This window comes from Carcharodon carcharias, chromosome 10, assembly GCF_017639515.1.
Source record: "Carcharodon carcharias isolate sCarCar2 chromosome 10, sCarCar2.pri, whole genome shotgun sequence".
NCBI lineage: Eukaryota > Metazoa > Chordata > Chondrichthyes > Lamniformes > Lamnidae > Carcharodon > Carcharodon carcharias.
This window is the reverse complement of record NC_054476.1, coordinates 93,854,237-93,873,791: the sequence shown is the minus strand read 5'-3', so window position 1 is coordinate 93,873,791 and position 19,555 is coordinate 93,854,237. Positions and strand designations below refer to the sequence as shown.

The following is a 19,555-nucleotide window of genomic DNA, read 5'->3' as shown; positions in this document are numbered from 1 at the left end:
AACCGAGGTTTTCCACCCACGGTCGTTGACAGGGCCCTCAACCGTGTCCGGCCCATCTCCCGCGCATCCGCCCTCACGCCTTCTCCTCCCTCCCAGAAACATGATAGGGTCCCCCTTGTCCTCACTTATCACCCCACCAGCCTCCGCATTCAAAGGATCATCCTCCGCCATTTCCGCCAACTCCAGCATGATGCCACCACCAAACACATCTTCCCTTCACCTCCCTTATCGGCATTCCGTAGGGATCGCTCCCTCCGGGACACCCTGGTCCACTCCTCCATCACCCCCTACTCCTCAACCCCCTCCTATGGCACCACCCCATGCCCACGCAAAAGATGCAACACCTGCCCCTTCACTTCCTCTCTCCTCACCGTCCAAGGACCCAAACACTCCTTTCAAGTGAAGCAGCATTTCACTTGCATTTCCCCCAACTTAGTCTACTGCATTCGTTGCTCCCAATGTGGTCTCCTCTACATTGGAGAGACCAAACGTAAACTGGGCGACCGCTTTGCAGAACACCTGCGGTCTGTCCGCAAGAATGACCCAAACCTCCCTGTCGCTTGCCATTTCAACACTCCACCCTGCTCTCTTGCCCACATGTCTGTCCTTGGCTTGCTGCATTGTTCCAGTGAAGCCCAACGCAAACTGGAGGAACAACACCTCATCTTCCGACTAGGGACTTTACAGCCTTCCGGACTGAATATTGAATTCAACAACTTTAGGTCGTAAGCTCCCTCCCCCATCCCCACCCCCTTTCTGTTTCCCCCTTCCCTTTTTTTTCCAATAAATTATAAAGATTTTCCTTTTCCCACCTATTTCCATTATATAAAAAAAAACCCCCACTAGAGCTATACCTTGAGTGCCCTACCATCCATTCTTAATTAGCACATTCGTTTAGATAATATCACCAACTTTAATTTTAACACCTATGTGTTCTATTGTACTATTGTCGTTGACATCTTTTGATGATCTGCTTCTATCACTGCTTGTTTGTCCCTACAACCACACCCCCCCCCCCTCCACCTCTTTGTCTCTCTATCTCTCCGCCCCCCACACACACACCTTAAACCAGCTTATATTTCAACTCTTTCTTGGACTCGAACGCAAGTTCTGTCGAAGGGTCATGAGGACTCGAAACGTCAACTCTTTTCTTCTCCGCCGATGCTGCCAGACCTGCTGAGTTTTTCCAGGTAATTCTGTTTTTGTTTTGGATTTCCAGCATCCGCAGTTTTTTTGTTTTTATATTTCACCCCTTCCTGGGATTCGCCTAGTTCTGTCGAAGGATCATGAGGACTCGAAACGTCAACTCTTTTCTTCTCTGCCGATGCTGCCAGACCTGCTGAGTTTTTCCAGGTAATTCTGTTTTTGTAGTGAATTCCAGATCCTACCACCTTTCAGGGTGAAAAAGCTTTTCCTAATGTCTCCTCTAATCTTTTAATTTTGTACCCTCTGGTAATTGACCTCGCTGCTATGGGAAGCAGGTCTTTCCTGTCTACTCTATCGAGGCTTGTCATAAATTTGTTCACCTCAATCAAGCCACCCCTCAGTCTCCTCTGTTCAAAGGAAAACAACCCCAGCCTATCCAATTTTTCCTCCTGGCTGTGATTTTCAAACCCTGGCAACTTTCTTGTAAATCTCCTCTGTACTCTCTCCAGAGTAGTTATGTCCTTCCTATAATGTGGTGACCAGAAATATACACACAACTCCAGCTGGGGCCTAACCAGTGTTTTATACAGTCCCAACATTACATCCATGCTTTTGTATTCAATACCTTGTCCAAGAAAGGAGAGAATTCCATATGCTTTCTTTACCACCTTATCTACCTCTCCTGTTGGCATGAACTCCAAGGTCTCTCACTTCCTCTACTCCTCTCAGTATCCTCCTGTTTATTGAGTATTCCGTTCCTTTGTTTGTCCTCCCAAAATGCATTACCTCACATTTCTCTGGATTGAATTCCATTTGCTACTTTTCCGCCCACTCAACCAAATCATTGATGTATCCTTTCCACTATCAACTACAGGGCTGATTTTTGTGTCTTCTGCAATTTCCCAGTCATGCCTCCCACATTAAGTCCAATTATTTAAGACCCATTATGATAGGGTAGATGTGGAGAAGGTGTTCCGCTTGTATCAAAACTAGTGGTCACCAATCTAAGAATCATCACTAAATCCAATGGGGAATTCAGAAGAAACTTCGTTATGTAAAGTCTGGCTAGATTGTGGAACTCACTACCAGAAGAATGGTTGAGGCGAATAGCACAATGGGAAGGTACACAAGCGCATGAGGGACGATGAAGGAATAGAAGGATACATTGATAGAGTTAGATGAAGAAATGTGGGAGGAGGTTTGTGGAGCAGATGGGCGAATGGCCTGTTTCTGTGCTGTAATTTCTTGAACTAGTGCAGGACCTGAGATTATTTGGGCCTGTTTGCTAGTCCCCTGCTCCCTCTGCAACACTTTTCTTGGGACTGTTATGTTTGCTTGGTATCACCTGGAACCAAAAATTTATATTGCTACTGGCTTTATTAATGTAGGTTGATGTGGACCAGTTTGTTCATCAGCTTGGCAATTATTAAAGTTGCCAGTGCTGCTAGGTATTTGGGCTGGCAGTGACTGATGTTCCTCCATGGCACATGGTTACAGATCATCCTATTCAAACCCAGAGGGTGGTGGTGATGTTGCCAAAACTGCACCTTTCTGCATTGCAGGAATTCAAGCTTTGAGGCTTATAAATGTCTCGATTTTTAAATCACTGTGCATCACGCTACACTCAAAGATCTCCTGATGGAGCTGTCTAACTCAGAAATTCCTCTGATAATACTGGCAATTGGAAATCAGATCACAAGGAAGGAGAAGAACATTCTGACTATGACACGGCTGTAAAATACCTAGGTCAACTCTGGTATTTAGGTATTTGATAATGGCAATGGCAGAGCAGTCTGATTGTGGCTGCTGGGAGATTAAGATATGGTAAGGATTAACCTTGTCAATGTTTCCTCTTCTACACTGCTTAACCCCTCAGCTGTAAAGTTAGAAATTCACAGGGATATATAGAAGAAACCTGGAATGAGCTTTGGCAGCTAAACAGCCTATCGGCATCCTCAGCACAGCCATGTGCTTTGAACTTGACAGAAGGTGCTATACACATTAGAGATTACTCATCCTTTATTCACGGTAACATCCAGCAGCAGGATTTTTGGGATAGGAAACAGTTACTAGCAGACTACCTGCTTCTCCAGGGACCAGTTACCTTCCTGTGTGCAGGATACTGCATCTCAGCAAAAGTTGTCATGGAAATGTTATGCAATTGAAAGCAACTAGCAAAGGATGACTAACATATGATTGAAGATTAAATACTTAAGCTTTAAATCTTTGAAATTTCCTTATGTGTTTGGGGATGGGAATAACCTTCCCTAAGAAGATTAAATGAGCTTCACAGAGCATAGAGTTGAGAAAATTGAAGTTTGTGAACGAAGAAAACTGGGCTTATTTCCTCCTTTAATTTCTTCCATGCAGAAACTTAAGACTTTTTACCACAATCCTAAATCAATCAAGTCTCCTCAAACAGAATGTGTTGATGTTCCTGTTATTCTCTAACACTGGTCATAAATTTGGTAAAAACTAAACTCCAGATGTGCCAGCAATATTGGGTTGGTGTGTTCAAGTTGTGTTTAGAGCTTTTTGTTGCCTTAGGACTTGGCTTCTACTATGCCCTCTTCATATCAACCCTCTAAAAGCTTCAATTTGTCTAAAACATTGCAGCCATGTTCTTCACCCATGCCAAGGGCCATACTCTGATCACCTCCATCCTCTCAAAGGACTCCATGTGCCCAAGTATGTTGATTTCAAAATTCTTGTCCAAATCTCTCCAGGGGTCACCACCCCAAACTGCCCTGTAACCCCATTATCATTCAGTCCTGCACAGACAGACACACGCACATATTCTGTAAATGTGAACCTCTCCTTACTCCACTGTACTCCACCATCATTAGCTGTTTGTTTAGTTATTGCGTCGTTCCTCAGGATTTGTCTATCCCCATATCCCAGTTTCCTCCATTTTACCACCCTGCTCCTTCCTTTCAAAATATTTCCCTCCAGCCATGACCTCAGTTTCCCATCCTAAACTTGTCATTCTCTTTTCCTGTGGTGAGTATCCATTGTAGCTTTTTATGCCTATTGGAAACCAGCACTGAGACAGCAGGAGCACATCATATATGCAAGGAACTGTTTTAACTAGGTATCATACTTGGCTCAGTAGTGTAGCACTGTCATTTATAATTCAGAAGGAGTTGCATTTCAAAGCCCATTCCAGTAACTTGTCGGAGGTGCCTTTGGATGAAACATTAAACTAAGACCTTGTCTGCTCTCTCAAGTGGATGTCAGACATCCAGTGGCATTATTTGAAGAGGAGCAGTTGAGTTCCCAGCATCCTGGCCAACATTTATTGCTCAATGAGCTTCACTAAAACAAATTATTTGGTTGTTTATTTTATTGCTCTTTTTGGGACCTGGCTGTGTGAAAATTGGCTGCTGTGTTTCCCCAGTAGCTTTGGGATGACATGAGGTTTTGAAATATGCTAATATAACTATAACTTTTTTTTTACCGATCTCGAGATAATTGAACTACTTTTCACCCTGGTTCCTATTGGTCTCCTTTTCACCATATAAGAACATAAGAAATAGGAGTAGGAATAAGTCATTTAATATGATCATGGCTGATGTTCCAACTTAAGTCCACCTTCCTGAACTATCCACTTATCATCTTAATACCAAAAATCTAGCAATCTCTGCCTGGAATATTCTCTTAGAGAATTCCATAGATTCACAACTCTGAGTGAAGAAATTTCTCCTCATCTCAGTCCTAAATGGCTGACTCCATTTTTTAAAATTTGTATGGGCATCGCTAGCTGGGCCATCGCTAATTGCTCTTGAGAACTGAATGGCTTGTGATGTCATTTCAAAGGGCATTTAAGAGTCAACCACATTGCTGTGGGTCTGGAATCACATGTCGGTCAGACCAGGTAAGGACATTAATCAGATGGGTTTTTACAACAATGGTTTCATGGTTACCTTTTGACTTTTAATTCCAGATTTTTATTGAGTTCAAATTCCACCTTCTGCTGGGTGGGATTTGAACCTGGGTCCCCAGTGCATTACCCTGGATATCTAGGGTACTAGTCCAGTGAAACCACCACTTCCCCCTGAGATTGTGATCCCTAGTTCTGGACTTCCCAGCTGGGGAAACATCCTCCCATCTACCCATCTACAGTGAGAATTTTATATGTTTCAATATCATCACCTCTCATTCTTCTGATTTCCAGGGACCATAGGCCCATTCTACTCAATCACTCCTCAAAGGATGATTTCCTCATCCCAGGTATCAATCTAGTGAACCTTTATTGTGTTCCCTCCAAAGCTAGTATATTCTTCCTTAAGTAAGGAAAGCCTGTCCCCAAAGCCTGTCCACCATCTACAAGACACAAAACATAAGAAGTAGGAACAGGAGTAGACCATTCGGCCCCTTGAGCCTCCTCCACCGTTCAATAAGATCATGGCTGATCTTGCGTTTCGATTTCCAATTCCCATCTACAGCCCAATAACATTTGATTCCCCTGTCTAACAAGAATCTATCCACCTTTGCCTTTAAAATATTCAATTACCCCACCTCCATCACCTTCTGAGGCAGAGAGTTCCAAAGTTGCACAACTCTGAGAGAAAAAAAATTCTCCTCATCTCTGTCCTATAAGGGTGACCCTTAATTTTAAAACAGTGTCCCCTAGTTCTGGACTCACCCACAAGAGGAAACAACCTTTCAACGTCTACCTTGTCAATGCTGTTCAGGATCTTGTACACTTCAATCAAATCACCCCTCACTCTTCTAAACTCCAGTGGAAACAAGCCCAGTCTGTCCAAGCTTTCCTCATAAGACAACCCACTCATTCCAGGTATCAATCTAGTAAACCTCCTCTGAACCATCTCCAATGCATTTACATCCTTAAATAAGGAGACCAAAACTGCACACACTATTTGAGGTGTGGTCTCACCAATACCTTGTACAACTGAAGCATAACATCCTTACTTTTATGTTCAATCCCTCTTGTAATAAAGGATAGCATTCCATTAGCTTTCTTAATTACTTGCTGTGCCTGCACACAAACTTTTTGTGACTCCTGTACTGGAACACCTAGATCCCTCTGCACCTCAGAATTATGCAACCGTTCTCCATTTAAGTAATACTCTGCTTTTTTGTTCTTCCTGCCAAACTGAACAACTTCACGTATTCCCACATTAAACTCCATTTGCCAAATCTTTGCCCACTCACTCAACCTATCTATATCGATCTGCAACCTCCTCATGTCCTCTTCACAACATACTTTCCTACCTATCTTTGTGTCATCTGCAAATTTAGTGACCATGTCTTTGCTCCCTTCATCTAAGCCATTGATGTAAACTGTAAAAAGTTGAGATGCCAGCAAATATCCCTGTGGGACTCCACTCGTCACATCCCGACAATCTGAAAAAGACCCATTTATGCCCACTCTCTGCTTTCTGCCAGCCAACCAATCTTCTATCCATGCTAATATGTTACCTACGCTTTTATTTTCCATAATATCCTTTGATGTGGCACATTATCAAATGACCTCACGAAATCCAAGTACAGTATGTCTACAGGCTCCCCTTTATCCACCACGCATGTTACTCCTTCAAAAAACTCCAATAAATTGGTTAGACATGATTTCCCTTTCACAAAATCATGCTGACTCTTCCTGATTGCCTTGACTGCTTCTAAGTGCCTAGCTATGACCTCCTTAATGAGCGATTCTAACAACTTCCCCACAACAGATGTCAATCTAACTGGCCTATAGTTTCCTGTTTTCTGCCTCCCTCCCTCCTTGAATAGAGGGGTTATATTTGCCACTTTCCAGTCTGATGGAACCTTTCCAGAATCTAGTGAATTTTGGAAAATGAATACCAGCTACTGACTACCTCATTAGCCACCTCATTTAAGACCCTAAGACTGTAGTCCATTAGGACCTGGAGACTTGCTAGCCTGCAGCTCCATCAATTTGCTCAGTACCATTTCCCTAGTGACCCCTAATGACTCGGACTGTGATGGAATACTCTCCCCTTGCCTGGATGAGTGCAGCTCCAACAACACTCAAGAAGCTTGAAACCATCCAAGACAAAGCAGCCTGCTTGTTTGGCACCTCTTCCACAAATGTTCTCTCTCTCCACCACCGACGCATATTGGCGCAAGTGTGTACCATCTACAAGATGCACTGCAAGAACTCACCAAGGCTTCTTAGACAGCACTTTACAAAACCACGACCGCTACCATCTAAAAGGGCAAGGGCAGCAGAAACATGGGAACACCACCACCTAAAAGCTCCCTCCCCCAAGTCACTCACTGTCCTGCCTTGGAAATATATCACCGTTCCTTCACTGTCACTGGGTCAAAATCCTAGAACTCCCTCCCTAACAGCACTGTGGCTGTTCCCAGACCACATGGACTGCAGCGGTTCAAGAAGGCAGCTCACCACCACCTTCTCAAGGGCAATTAAGAATGAGCAATAAATGCTGGCCTAGCCAGCGAAGCCCACATCCCATGAAGGAATAAAAAAAAAGAGACCAAAACTATGCACAGCACTCCAGTGTGATCTCAACAAGGCACTATAAATTATAGTCAGACTTCTTTACTCTTTAACAATCCTTATGTAATAGAGGTTAACATACCACTTGCTTTCCTAATTGCTTTCTGTATCTGCATGTTATGTTTCTGTCATTTACGTACAGGCCCAGGTCCTTCCGAACACCAAACAACATACCTTCAGGCCTCCACCATTATGTATGTGTGAGCAAACTAACATTTTTTCAGTATTCTCTCCTGAAATTTTATTCAACAATCTGTCTACTTCCTTCAACAACAACTTACATTTGTACAGGATCTTTAATTTATAAAACCCCAAAAGTACTTTAGTGAGCAATATAATCTCCATCTCACATCATTGTGACTGAGATTTGCTATGCCTTGGTGTTAGAGTTTGGATTTGCATAAAGCAGTGCATCAAGCAGACAGTGATTAGTTGTAGCATGGTCAATATTAGCATGATGGAATCATTATTGCTTGTGTAACCCATAATGTGAAAAAACCTTACCAAAATTGTTTAATTTTTACAAAATCAGCTTTTTTGAAACAAGTTTCTGATTGCAATGGCGAGAATACCTACATTTTCTTTGTTCACAGTAGTACAACTTGCAGCAACCGCTCGAATCTAAACCTACAAATTTCTAAAAAGTAAAAAAAACACATTTTAGTTCCAATATAATCAACATATTGTCTGGGGTAATACTTGGCTTTTCATTACCTTTTTCATTGTAACAGATAGCCATGATTATAAGTCTTATTTGAATATATGATGAAGTTATGCCTTCTAAGCCTAATCAGGAACCTTTTCCGACCAACATATTGCTTATTTGGCAGGGACATTAGGGCATTAAACCTAGAAATTACTGTTAGCGCTATCAGTGGTCAAATGTTTAAAATGACAGAGCTCTCTCCCTTTTTGTGAGTAGACATTACCCATTCATTTTAAATAGGTTAATACCTTTGCCAAAGTAGATACATCAGATGGATGCACAAAGCAATTTTAGCTACTACTACTAGCAGACCCTTATGGTCTGATCATTGGAATGATGTAAAAGTAGATCCATTCCCCTTGAGGTATGAATTGTTCTAATTAGAGAATTTATCCTTTAATAACGTTTTTTTTGCTGCTGTACATGATTGTTATGCATAAGAAGTAACTTGAATTCAGGCTGCGAAATATAGATTGGTATACACCTTGATGATCCTGCTGAAAATGTTAACTCTAAAGCAAAACTGATAAAATTGAAAGCCTTCTGTATAGTATGTAACCATAGGACCTCATTTCTAAAACTGACTCCAATGTCTTTTCACTGAAGCTACCTAGTCTATATAGTTTCTATGTTGCTGTGAGGGAAGCCATGCCCACAGCTGTCTGCCGTTTTCTCCTACACTGCACAATGCTTCTGGACTTCAATGAAGCTGAAATTCTTCAAATTGTAATTCTCACCATGGGGATTGCGATACACATTTCTGTATTTAATTCGATGTCAGCAGCAAGAACTGTCACTTTCCCAGTAAATGTAAAATCCAGCCCAATCAATTTTACACCCAACAGTCTCCCAATGGCAACTTAAGTCCATTAATACTCTAATGAAAATTTTCCACATGCCCAACTAGGTCTGAATTTTTGAAAATCCATCTGATTTTATATTCATCATTTGGAATTTTCAATATTTGACTCCAGCAAAGATGGAGAGTTTGTTGTCAGCTATTTCTTTTAAAGGTGACCCTTTAAAGGATAAATGAATTGCATCGCCTTCTGTTGCACTCTTGGAAAATGTTTCTTGCTGGCTGAGACATTGTCCTTCAGGAGAATGGCATCTTTAGGGATTCAACTATTTAGGGACTTAACTATTCCTGTGTTCAAGTCCTGTTCTAGGATTTCAGCACCAAAATCCAGGCTGATGCTCCAGTGTAATACTGAGGGAGTGCTGCATTGCCAGAGCTGCTGTCTTTTGGATGAGATGTTAAACCAAGGCCCTATCTGCCCTCTCAGGTGCATGTAAAAGATCCCATGGCACTATTTCAAAGAGCAGGGGAGTTATTCTCGATGCCCTGGCTAATATTCATTCCTCAATCAGCTTCACAAAAAACAGATTATCAGGCCATTATCAATTTGCTATTTGTAGGAGCTTGCTTTGCACAAATTCACTGCTGGGTTTCCCACATTACAATAGTGACCACTTCAGAAGTGCTTACTTGGAAGCAGCATGGCATTAAGCTGAAGAGTCTAATCAAACTACTAGGCCATTGACTTAACCACCCTGCTGTATGGTGCAGAACCCTAGGTCTGCTATAGACACCACATCAAAGCTCTGGAGTTCTTCCACAGAAAGTCACATGACATTAGACCAAACAAGGTTAAAAATGTTAATTGTACATTTATTGAGTGTTTAATTGTGTTCAGGTGGTGGGTATTTGCTTCCTTCTATATGTAGGAGCAGACTGAAACTATTCCAATGATGCAACCTTCCACATCAGTGCTTTTGAAATGTCCTTTCTTTTCTTCATTCAAAGATTCCCACCCATTCTGGTTGACAAGGCCCTTGATTGTGTGCATTACATTTACTGCACTTGTGCTCTCATCCCTTCCCCTCCCTTCCAGAATCACAAGTGTTCCCTTGTTTTCACCTTTCATCCCACCAGCATCTGGGTTCTACAGATCATTTACTACCATTTCTGTCATATCCAGCGTGATACACCCCTCCACTTTCAGCATTCTGAAGGAACCATTCCCTCCATGACACCCTGGTTCACTCCTCAATCACCCCCAACACCCCATTCCCCTACCCACGGCAACTTTCCATGCAAACACAGGAGCTATAACACCTGTCCTTTTACCTCCTCTCTCCTCACTGCCCAAGGCTCCAAACACTCTTTCTAGGTGAAGCCACAGTTTACATGTACTTCTTCCAATTTAGCCTACTGTAGTCACTGTACATAATGTGTAGACCATTGTGGAGACCAAACACAGAATGGATGACTGCTTTACAAAACACCTCTGTTTCGTCTGTGAGCATGATCCTAAGCTTCCAGCAGCTTGTCATTTTAACTCTCTACCTTGCTTTACGCTGATATTTCTGTTTTTAGCAATGTTCTGGTGAAGCTGAATGTAAGTTTGAAGAATGGCACCTTCCCTTTTGATTAGGCATTTTACAACCTTCTGGAGTCAAAATTGAGTTCAGCAATTTCATAGCATAAACTCTTTCCGCACCACCACCCTCCGGCAACCGTTTTGTTTCCTTTTCTTTGCCTGTTTCAGTTTTTCTCTTAATCTTTGCTTTCAGTTAGCAGCACACTTGGCACATCTCTTGTTTCTTTGTTTCTTGTTCTGTCACCATTCCCTTTGGCTCTGGAAGACTAACTGTCTTTAACCCTATTACAAAGCTTACTTTTGTCCTCGTCCCATCCACCCCTTGCTCAAAGCCTATTACATCTCTGACCTTTCCCAGTTCTGATGAGAGGCCATTGACCTGTAATGTTAACTGTTTCCCCCTCCAAAGATGCTGCCTGACCTGCTGAGTATTTCCAGTATTTTCTGTTTTAATTTCTGATTTTCAGCCTCTGCAGTATTCTGCTTTTCTGAAACTGTGATTGCTGGGAATGCATATTTTGTAATATGTATTTCCATAAATAGAAGTTTATAAATATGTAAAGATTAGGCTCCAGTTCTATTTTTCACTGCCTGGGTTATATGGAGTAGAAGGAATGAAACCTCATGTTGTCTCAGCTCCAACTTCTGCTGAATGTCACTTAGAGGATGCTGTGAGGGACATATTGGTGCAAAATGTATCCAAAGTGGAACTTCAGCAGCAAGAATGACTCAGTAGCACCTTAACTGATCAAGTTGGCATTTACTAAAGCTATCTGACTGGGCCTGTGTCAGCTATTGAGGGACCTAATAGAAGGAAGTAACCTATTTGAGCTCATTATCACCAGCCTGCCTGGCACAGGAAAATGGAATTGACAAAGTCATGGTTTGTGTTTTCACAGTGAGGACATTTTCCATGTTTTAATGTGGCAATCCCACCATGCCAAGTGGGGCATGTTGCTCTATTACTTTTAAACTAGGCATCTGTGAGGAATTCTGGCTATGAACAGCAGCAGAATTATATGCCAGTACAATCTGTGGCTCAGCACATTTCTCACACCTTGATCACCCAGCCTGGGTCAATGTAGAGTGTAGAAGAACATGTCGAGGAATACCAGGCATACCATAGAATGAGATAAGAACTTAGTGAAACCACTGCAGGTCCACAGGTGTCTCTGCACACTAAACATCAAAACAAGAAGTCTATAGACAAAGCTAAGTAATTTCATGACTGTGGACTGGAGCAAGCCTCTGGAGCCCCACTATGGCCAGTTCACAATATTGGTGAACAACAAGGCAACTAAGAGGAGGAGGAGGAGGTGGCTCTGTGACTATCCCCATCCTCCACAATGAATGCAAGATACAATGTTCAAAGCCTTGAAAATTATTTTGGCTAAAAGTGGTGAATTAGTGACATTATTTAGATTCTTCTTGAGGTGCTACCATCATAGGTATCAGTGTACAACCAGTTTGGCTCATTCCACACAATGTAATAAAATAGTTACGTGCACTGGAAACTACAAGGTCTATGGCCCTGGCTTTGTGTTGGAGACCTGACATTAGAGTTCTACTAGCCAAGCTGTTCTAGGACAGGTTTGTCACTGGCATTTACCTAATCACGTGGCAAATTGCCCAAGGATGTGCCAGACACACAGAACAGGATAAATCAACCCGCTCTACTGATGATTGTGAGACTGATATAGTGGTAGTTAAATGATGAAGGAAGTGATTGATAATGTCATTAAATGACACACACTAACCAATAACCTACTTATCAAATCTCAGTTTGTGTTCTAGCAGAATTACTTAATGATGGACTGCATCACAAACTTGATCAGATAAGGATACAACAACTGAATACCAGAGGACAGGCCAAAAGTAGCTACACTCAACATCAAGACAGTAGTCAACTGTCCATGGTACCAAGGACGCTAGCAAAACCAAAGTCAATGTGAGTCAAAGGAAAAAGCTTCTAAGTGCTTGGATAAGACCTAATGCAAAAAAGATGAATGTGGTTGTCAAAGGCAAGTCATCACAGCCCATGCAGCACTGAAGGAGTTCCTCAGGAAAGTTGCTTTGACTTAGCTATCTTCAGTTTCTTCAGCAATGATGTTACCTTTACCACAGGTCAGAATTGAAACTGTTTGCTGATGATTCTAGTTTTCACTTCCATTCACAACTCCTGCAGGACCTGGATAACATCCAGGATTAGACTGACAAATTCCAGGTAATGACCAATTTAAATAAGAGACATTCCAGTAATAATCCCTGGGCCTTTGAGTTCCCTCCCAAATCACACATCATTCTGACCTTTATTGTTGTCTCTTCATTGTTACTGGGTCAAATTCTGGAATTACCCATTGTGCAAGTTTTGTCACTGCAAGAGCTGTAACATTTCAAGCCTTCAGTACCTCAGTGCAGCGGGGGATGGGCAAGTAATGCAGCCTTCCCAGTGCCACCCAGATCCAGAGAATAAATAAAACAAACTTATTCTTTTCAACTCAAATTGAGCTGTTTCAGGTAGCTCTGGCCTTGCTCTCTTGTCTGACTGCCCTGTCCTCTGTAAAGCGAGCCCCACTGATTTTCACAACTATATTTCTACTTCCGCTGACTTAGCAGGCCAGTGGGCAAAAGATGGCTTTTTACACCATTAATTCATTTCACTAACAAAACTCCCACTTTGAGTTCAAACCTAATTGCCTGATTATGAAAGACTAGATGTATAGCCTATTCCATTTATTTCGAATTGCAGTGTGTGTAAATCCGAGAAGGCCAATTTTAATATGTTGGTATTTCGTGACCATTATATGGATCTCAGCTTTCTTAGATGAAAATGACTTTGACATTCTTTAAAAAGCCATTTCTGAGATCACTTAACTAACTAACTAATTCTGATCTGGTCTCTGGTGCATCTGCCACTTCATTTGCTTTACTGATGGTTGTACCTTCAGCTATTTAGGCTTCATACTCTGGAATCCCCTCTAACCTTTCCTCTGTATCAGCCACTCTCCTCTGTTAAGACCTTCCTTCAAACCAACCTCCTTGGCTAACCTGTAATTGGCCCATCTAATGTATTCTCCTTTGGCTTGGAGCCCATTTTTGTCTGGAAAGTTCCTTAGGATGATTTCTGCAATGCTGCAGAAGTAATGTGGCTTAACATCGTGGCCCATTTTAAGAAACACGAATTGACTGCACGATACAGAGGCAAATAACCAAAGATTTTAAACTTTATGAAGAAGACTTTTGCCAGAAAAGCAACCTTCCTTTTCATTTTAGCAAATCAGTGTGAATTCAATCAATAGAAGTATTATTTACTTTTTTGTAGTATGTTTAAAGTATCATAACAACATCGAAATACCATGTATCAAATGAAACTCAGTAATCCCAGAAGAAATTATTTTATAGGCTATTGTGAGGGTAGATTTTGTGGGAATTAAAACCGTGCTATCAAATTTAAAATATAAGAACCATTAAGATGAGAATATTTACATAAAATACTCACGCAATTGTGCCCTGGTGGGGGCTCATCAGGACATGTGTATTCAACACTTTGATTCGAGAGAATTAACTCATTATTTTGGTAAAGGCAAGTTAATATTGCTCTCATACAGTTGCCTTCCTTCAGTTCAAGAGTTTCTCCAATCTGCAGAAATAGGGAACGATTACATCTTTTATAGTCTGTATAGGATATTCAGATAAGTTAATATTATCTACAATAAATTGTAGTTACCTGAATAATAACTCCATTCATTATACAACTCAATCCTGTAACAACAAACACTTATGTCAAGGTTTGAAATTTTACTCTACAAAGTATTTTGCTGTAACTATCAGCTGGTATGATATCAAAGCTTTTGGAGATCTGGGGAGAGCTCAGAAACACTGAAAATATCACAAGGAATGTTTTTTAAGTTCTTATTCTAATGCTTCTCCTACATTGTCCACATTGGTTGTTACTTAATTCTAAGTGGTATGTTGAATATAACTACTGTATTTGCACAGTCTACCTATGGAAGAATTTCACCCAATGTGCATAGTATAAATCAACCTGCAAATGGATCCCTTGGTGTAAAAGCATTTCTTCCATGTAACCAATTTTCTAGTCATTTTCAGCAGGGCCTGGAATATTTGCTTGCTTTAGGAATTTTCCAAATATATTTTGTATCTGAAAACCACTGATGAATCTGCAGGGACCAGAGGATCCTGAGAAATTGGCACAAACGATGGGGGAGAGAAGCTGATGAAGTAGAGTTTAGTTATTTCTTCATTGCATGGAATAGTTTAATTAAACAACTGGAAAGTTTGTGTTTGTGTTTTGTAACTTACCATTGCTATCTGTGCACAGTGCACTTCAAAGTGAACTAGATCTGCAGATTTGTTACAGCAATTGAGGTTACAGAAGTTGGAATCTAATACAAAAGCAAAATACTGTAGATGCTGGAAATCTAGAACAAAAACAGAAAATTCTAGAAATACTCAGCAGTTTTGGCAGTATCTGTAGAGAGAAACAGAGTTAATATTTCAGATCGATAGTTTGTTCTAATGAAAGTTCACCACCCTGAAACATTAACTCTATTTCTTCCCACAGATACTGTCTCACCTATTGAGTTTTGCCAGCATTTTCTGTTTCTATTACAGAAGCTGAAGTTGTTGCTGATGCTGAAAAGGAACCACATGAAGATATATGAATGCAAATAGTACCTGGTTATATTTTCCAGCAATAAAATGTACCAACGTCAGGTCAGCAGAGGTTTTTTCAAAATTCGTTCATGTCATATGGGCACCGCTGGCAAGACCAGTGTTTGTTGCTCATCCCTAATTGCCCTTAAAAAAGTGGTGGCAAGCCATCTTCATGAACTGCTGCAGTCCATTTGGTGTAGATACTATTAGGGAGGAAGTCCTAGAATTTTGGACCAGTGGTATTGAAGGAATTATGATGCAGTTCCAAGTCAGGATGGTGTGTGGCTTGGAGGAGAACTAGAAGGTAGAGGCATTCCCAAACATCTGTTTCCCTGGTTCTTTGCAGGTTTGGAAGGTGTCATGAAGCTATTAATGTATATAATATTATTGGAGAATATTTTCCTTTTAAAATAGAGGTTTAGTCTGTGGGTGTGTCTTAATTGGATACTTAACTGGGTGCTTTAGTATGTACTAGATTTGAGATGTAAACAGAAGTAGAGTGCATTTGCATTTTTTGAATAGAGCATTCAAGAAGTGGGGTGAAATCAGGCACCTGGCTAGGAGAGACTGAGCAATGTTTTTTATTAATAATCAAATTGGTACTATGGAAGGGGTTTTATTGTTAGAAGAGGTGGAGTTCAAAGAGGCTGGTGATACAATGAGAATTTACATCAATGAGATGTGCTGAATATAACCGATAACAGTTTTTGTGTGTGCAGTGCAGAAGCAATGTAAGATCAAAGTAGCTGTAAGCCTACAACTATCTCCACAGAAACCAAAGTCAGAGGAACCTCATTTTGAATTTGTAAGGTGAAAATGCTTTGCCTGGTGTCTGGTTAAGACTATGGGCGCTGTTGTCTCAGTGGAGATTAGTTTGGGAATTTGTTAAAAGTTATGATAGTAGTAATTTGTAGCCAGGTGTATATATTTAACTTGTGTAAATTAATACATTTTTTCATTTAGTTTAATATAAAACCTATCAAAAACTGGTGGTCTGATTCCTAAATTTGGAGTTGCACCTCAAACATACCACTTTAAACAACTGTTATAAGCTATATTTTTTAAGTTTCTCTCTGGGATTTTTAAATAACTCAGCTTTACCAACTTCTGGGTCATAACAATTAGGGGCTCCTGCGGGATACAAATATTTCTAATTCCTTGATTGGTTTGGAATTGGTGAATGTTAAGGCTATGAATATGAGAAGCACTTTGAATTCAGGAGTTGGTGAGGTATTTTAGAAGTGGCGAGACTGCGAGATGGCTTTGGCAATTGCTAAGACTTGTCTGGGAGTAGAAGAAATGTAACTCTGATTGGGTTGGAAAAAATAACCAAAAGTAGGTTAACAGAGTTGGCAGACAAGTTGAAATTGGGGTTACCTGAGGGTGTTAGGAAATCAGATATAATTAAACGTATAGCACAGCATCTACAGTTGGAAGTGAAACCTGACACTAGTGAGTCACAGCTGGAGGTAGTGATACTTCAGTTGCAAATGAAAAAGCTTGAATTACATGCAAAGGACAGAGAAATGGCTTTTAAAAGGGAAATAGAAATTTTGAAGATAAAGAAAAAGAGAGAGAAAATTCCAACTGAAAATGTTGCAAGTTAAAAAAGAGATGCCATTAGGTGAGGAAGGATTTATCTCTAGAGTAGACCCAGTGGGGAGATGTTTACATTTGTACAAGGTCTTCAAAAGTTTTAGGAAAAATATGTTGAAGCATTCTTTATTTCATTTGAGAAGCTAGCTAAATAGATGAAATGGCCACAGGAAAAGTGGATGTTATTATTACAGTCTAAGTTGTTAGGTAGGGCACATGAGGTATATGCTTTGCTAATAGAAGAAATGTCGGTGAATTATGATGTGCATATGAGTTGGTTCCTGTAGCATACAGGAAGAAATTTAGGAATATGAGAAAACAGCCTAGACAAACTTATATTGAGTTTGAAAGAATAACACAAAATAATTTTGAGTGGGGGATATGGATGTTAAAAATAGAAACAATCTATGCAGCTCATAGGGAAGTAATTCTTTTGGAAGAATTTAAAGATTCAATGGTGAGAAGTCATATGGAGGAACAGAGGATTGATTCTGTAAGACAAGCAGCAGAAATAGCTGATGATTATGAGTTAGTTTATAGAGCTAAAACTTTTTTTATTACCCTTTCAAATTGGAAAAGGATAAAAAGTGGGAAGGTGAAAGGAAGGTAGGTAATCAGGGAAGAGGAGTAGCTGGAAGTTTCCAGGAAGTTTTTTGTCTGAATGAAATTGAAGGTAGAAGTGACATTTGAAAATTGAGGTGTTTTCATTGTAATAAAGTGGGGCACACAAAGTCAGTGTGTTGGAGACTGCAGAGAAAATGTGTTGGGATTGTTGGGGTACAGAAAAGCTCTGGAAATAAAAGTACTGTGGGTTCTGAGTTTCAGGCACAGGAGAAACTAGTGATTTGTGTACAGGGGAAACAGGGAGAATCGATGAAAAGTGAAGAAGTGAGAATGTGTTCACAGTTTACTCAAGAGAGTTTTGAGGAGCAGGTTACAGAAACATTTAAAGACTTTGTGTGTGAAGGGAAAGTCTTTCCATGTGTATAGGGTGGAGTAGGTAAAGATGTTAAAGTTTAAAGAGACACAGGGGCCAGTCAATCCTTAATGTTATGAGATAGTGATATTTGTTGTTCAAAGGGAGTATTGCAAGAAAAGGTGGGGTTCATGGAGATGCTAAATCTATTCTGTTGTGGAAGATAACTTTAAAGAGCAAATGGAAAATAAGTGAAGTTATAGTTGGAGTGCTGGAAAAATTGCCCATTGCAGGGGTTCAATTTATTCAGGGTAATGTTATAGCTGAAACACAAATGTGGGTGATGCCTATGGTAGTTGAACAGCCTGTAGAAGTGCTTTCAACAGAGGTGTTACAGAAGGAATATCCTGGATTGTTTCCTGATTGTGTTGTAACAGGATCAAAGGCTCAGGGAAAAATAAGACAAACAAAGACAAGCAGGCAGTTCAAAGGTAAGAGGACGGTGTTGAAATCCAATCAGCTGGCATTGTGTTTGATAACATTGTTCAGGAGGAAGGAATGCAGTACATAAAAACAAAAAACTGCGGATGCTGGAAATCCAAAATAAAAACAGAATTACCTGGTAAAACTCAGCAGGTCTGGCAGCATCGGCGGAGAAGAAAAGAATTGACATTTCGAGTCCTCATGACCCTTCAACAGAACTGAGTGAATATTAGGAGAGGGGTGAAATATAAGCTGGTTTAAGGTGTGTTGGAGGGGGTAGAGAAGTTGGGGGTGGGGGGGTGGTGTGGTTGTAGGGATAAGCAAACAGTGATAGTGACATTCGTTTAGATAATATCACCAACTTCAACACCTCTGTTCTTTTGTCTGTGACATCTTTTGATTATCTGCTCTTATCACTGCTTGCTTGTCCCTACAACCACACCACCACCACCCCCACTTCTCTCCACCCCCCCCCCCCCCCACACACAAACACCTTAAACCAGCTTATATTTCACCCCTCTCCTAATATTCACTCAGTTCTGTTGAAGGGTCATGAGGACTCGAAATGTCAATTCTTTTCTTCTCCGCCGATTCTGCCAGACCTGCTGAGTTTTTCCAGGAATGCGGTACAGTTCAGCTGAAGTTTGTAACTCAAAGATGTTGGTGGAATTACAGAAAAATGATTTTCAATTAAAACAGTTAGATCAGAAAGCTTATTCAGAAACAAAATGTATTCCAGTATGTTATTATCTTCAAAAAGGTATTTTGATGAGAAAGTGCAGGTTGGATTATGTCTCAGCAAATGAAAGCTGGAGGGAAGTATATCAGATTGTTATCCCATTAGGGTATAGAAATGAGATTCTGAGGATTGCTCATGAATTTCCAATGGGGGGACATTTAGGAATTAGGAAAACACAGGAAAAGATACAGTGGTATTGAGGTATTTTTTTTTGGCTAGGATTGCATAGCGATATAGTCAAATTCTGTAGAACTTGTTATACATGTCAAATAACAGTAAGACCACAAGCAGCGATTAAGCCAGTGCCTTTAATCCCAATACCAGCATTTGAAGAACCTTTTGCCAGGGTCATGATTGATTGTGTAGGACCCGTCTGTTATGACCAAGCAGTTAGTAAAGCTGA

The 19,555-nt window shown here is 40.6% G+C and overlaps 1 protein-coding gene across 1 annotated transcript in view; it reads left to right on the top strand.

Annotated features, from left to right (window-relative positions):
• Window positions 1–12,708, top strand: part of LOC121283185 (AP-2 complex subunit alpha-2-like) — a 133,986-nt gene extending 121,278 nt beyond the window's left edge. Inside the window, exon 17 of the mRNA XM_041197413.1 lies at window positions 12,524–12,708. Within this exon, the coding sequence (XP_041053347.1) occupies window positions 12,524–12,693 (170 nt within the window). The 3' untranslated portion in view covers window positions 12,694–12,708. The remainder of the gene's footprint in view (window positions 1–12,523) is intronic.
• Window positions 12,709–19,555: the final 6,847 nt, after the last annotated feature.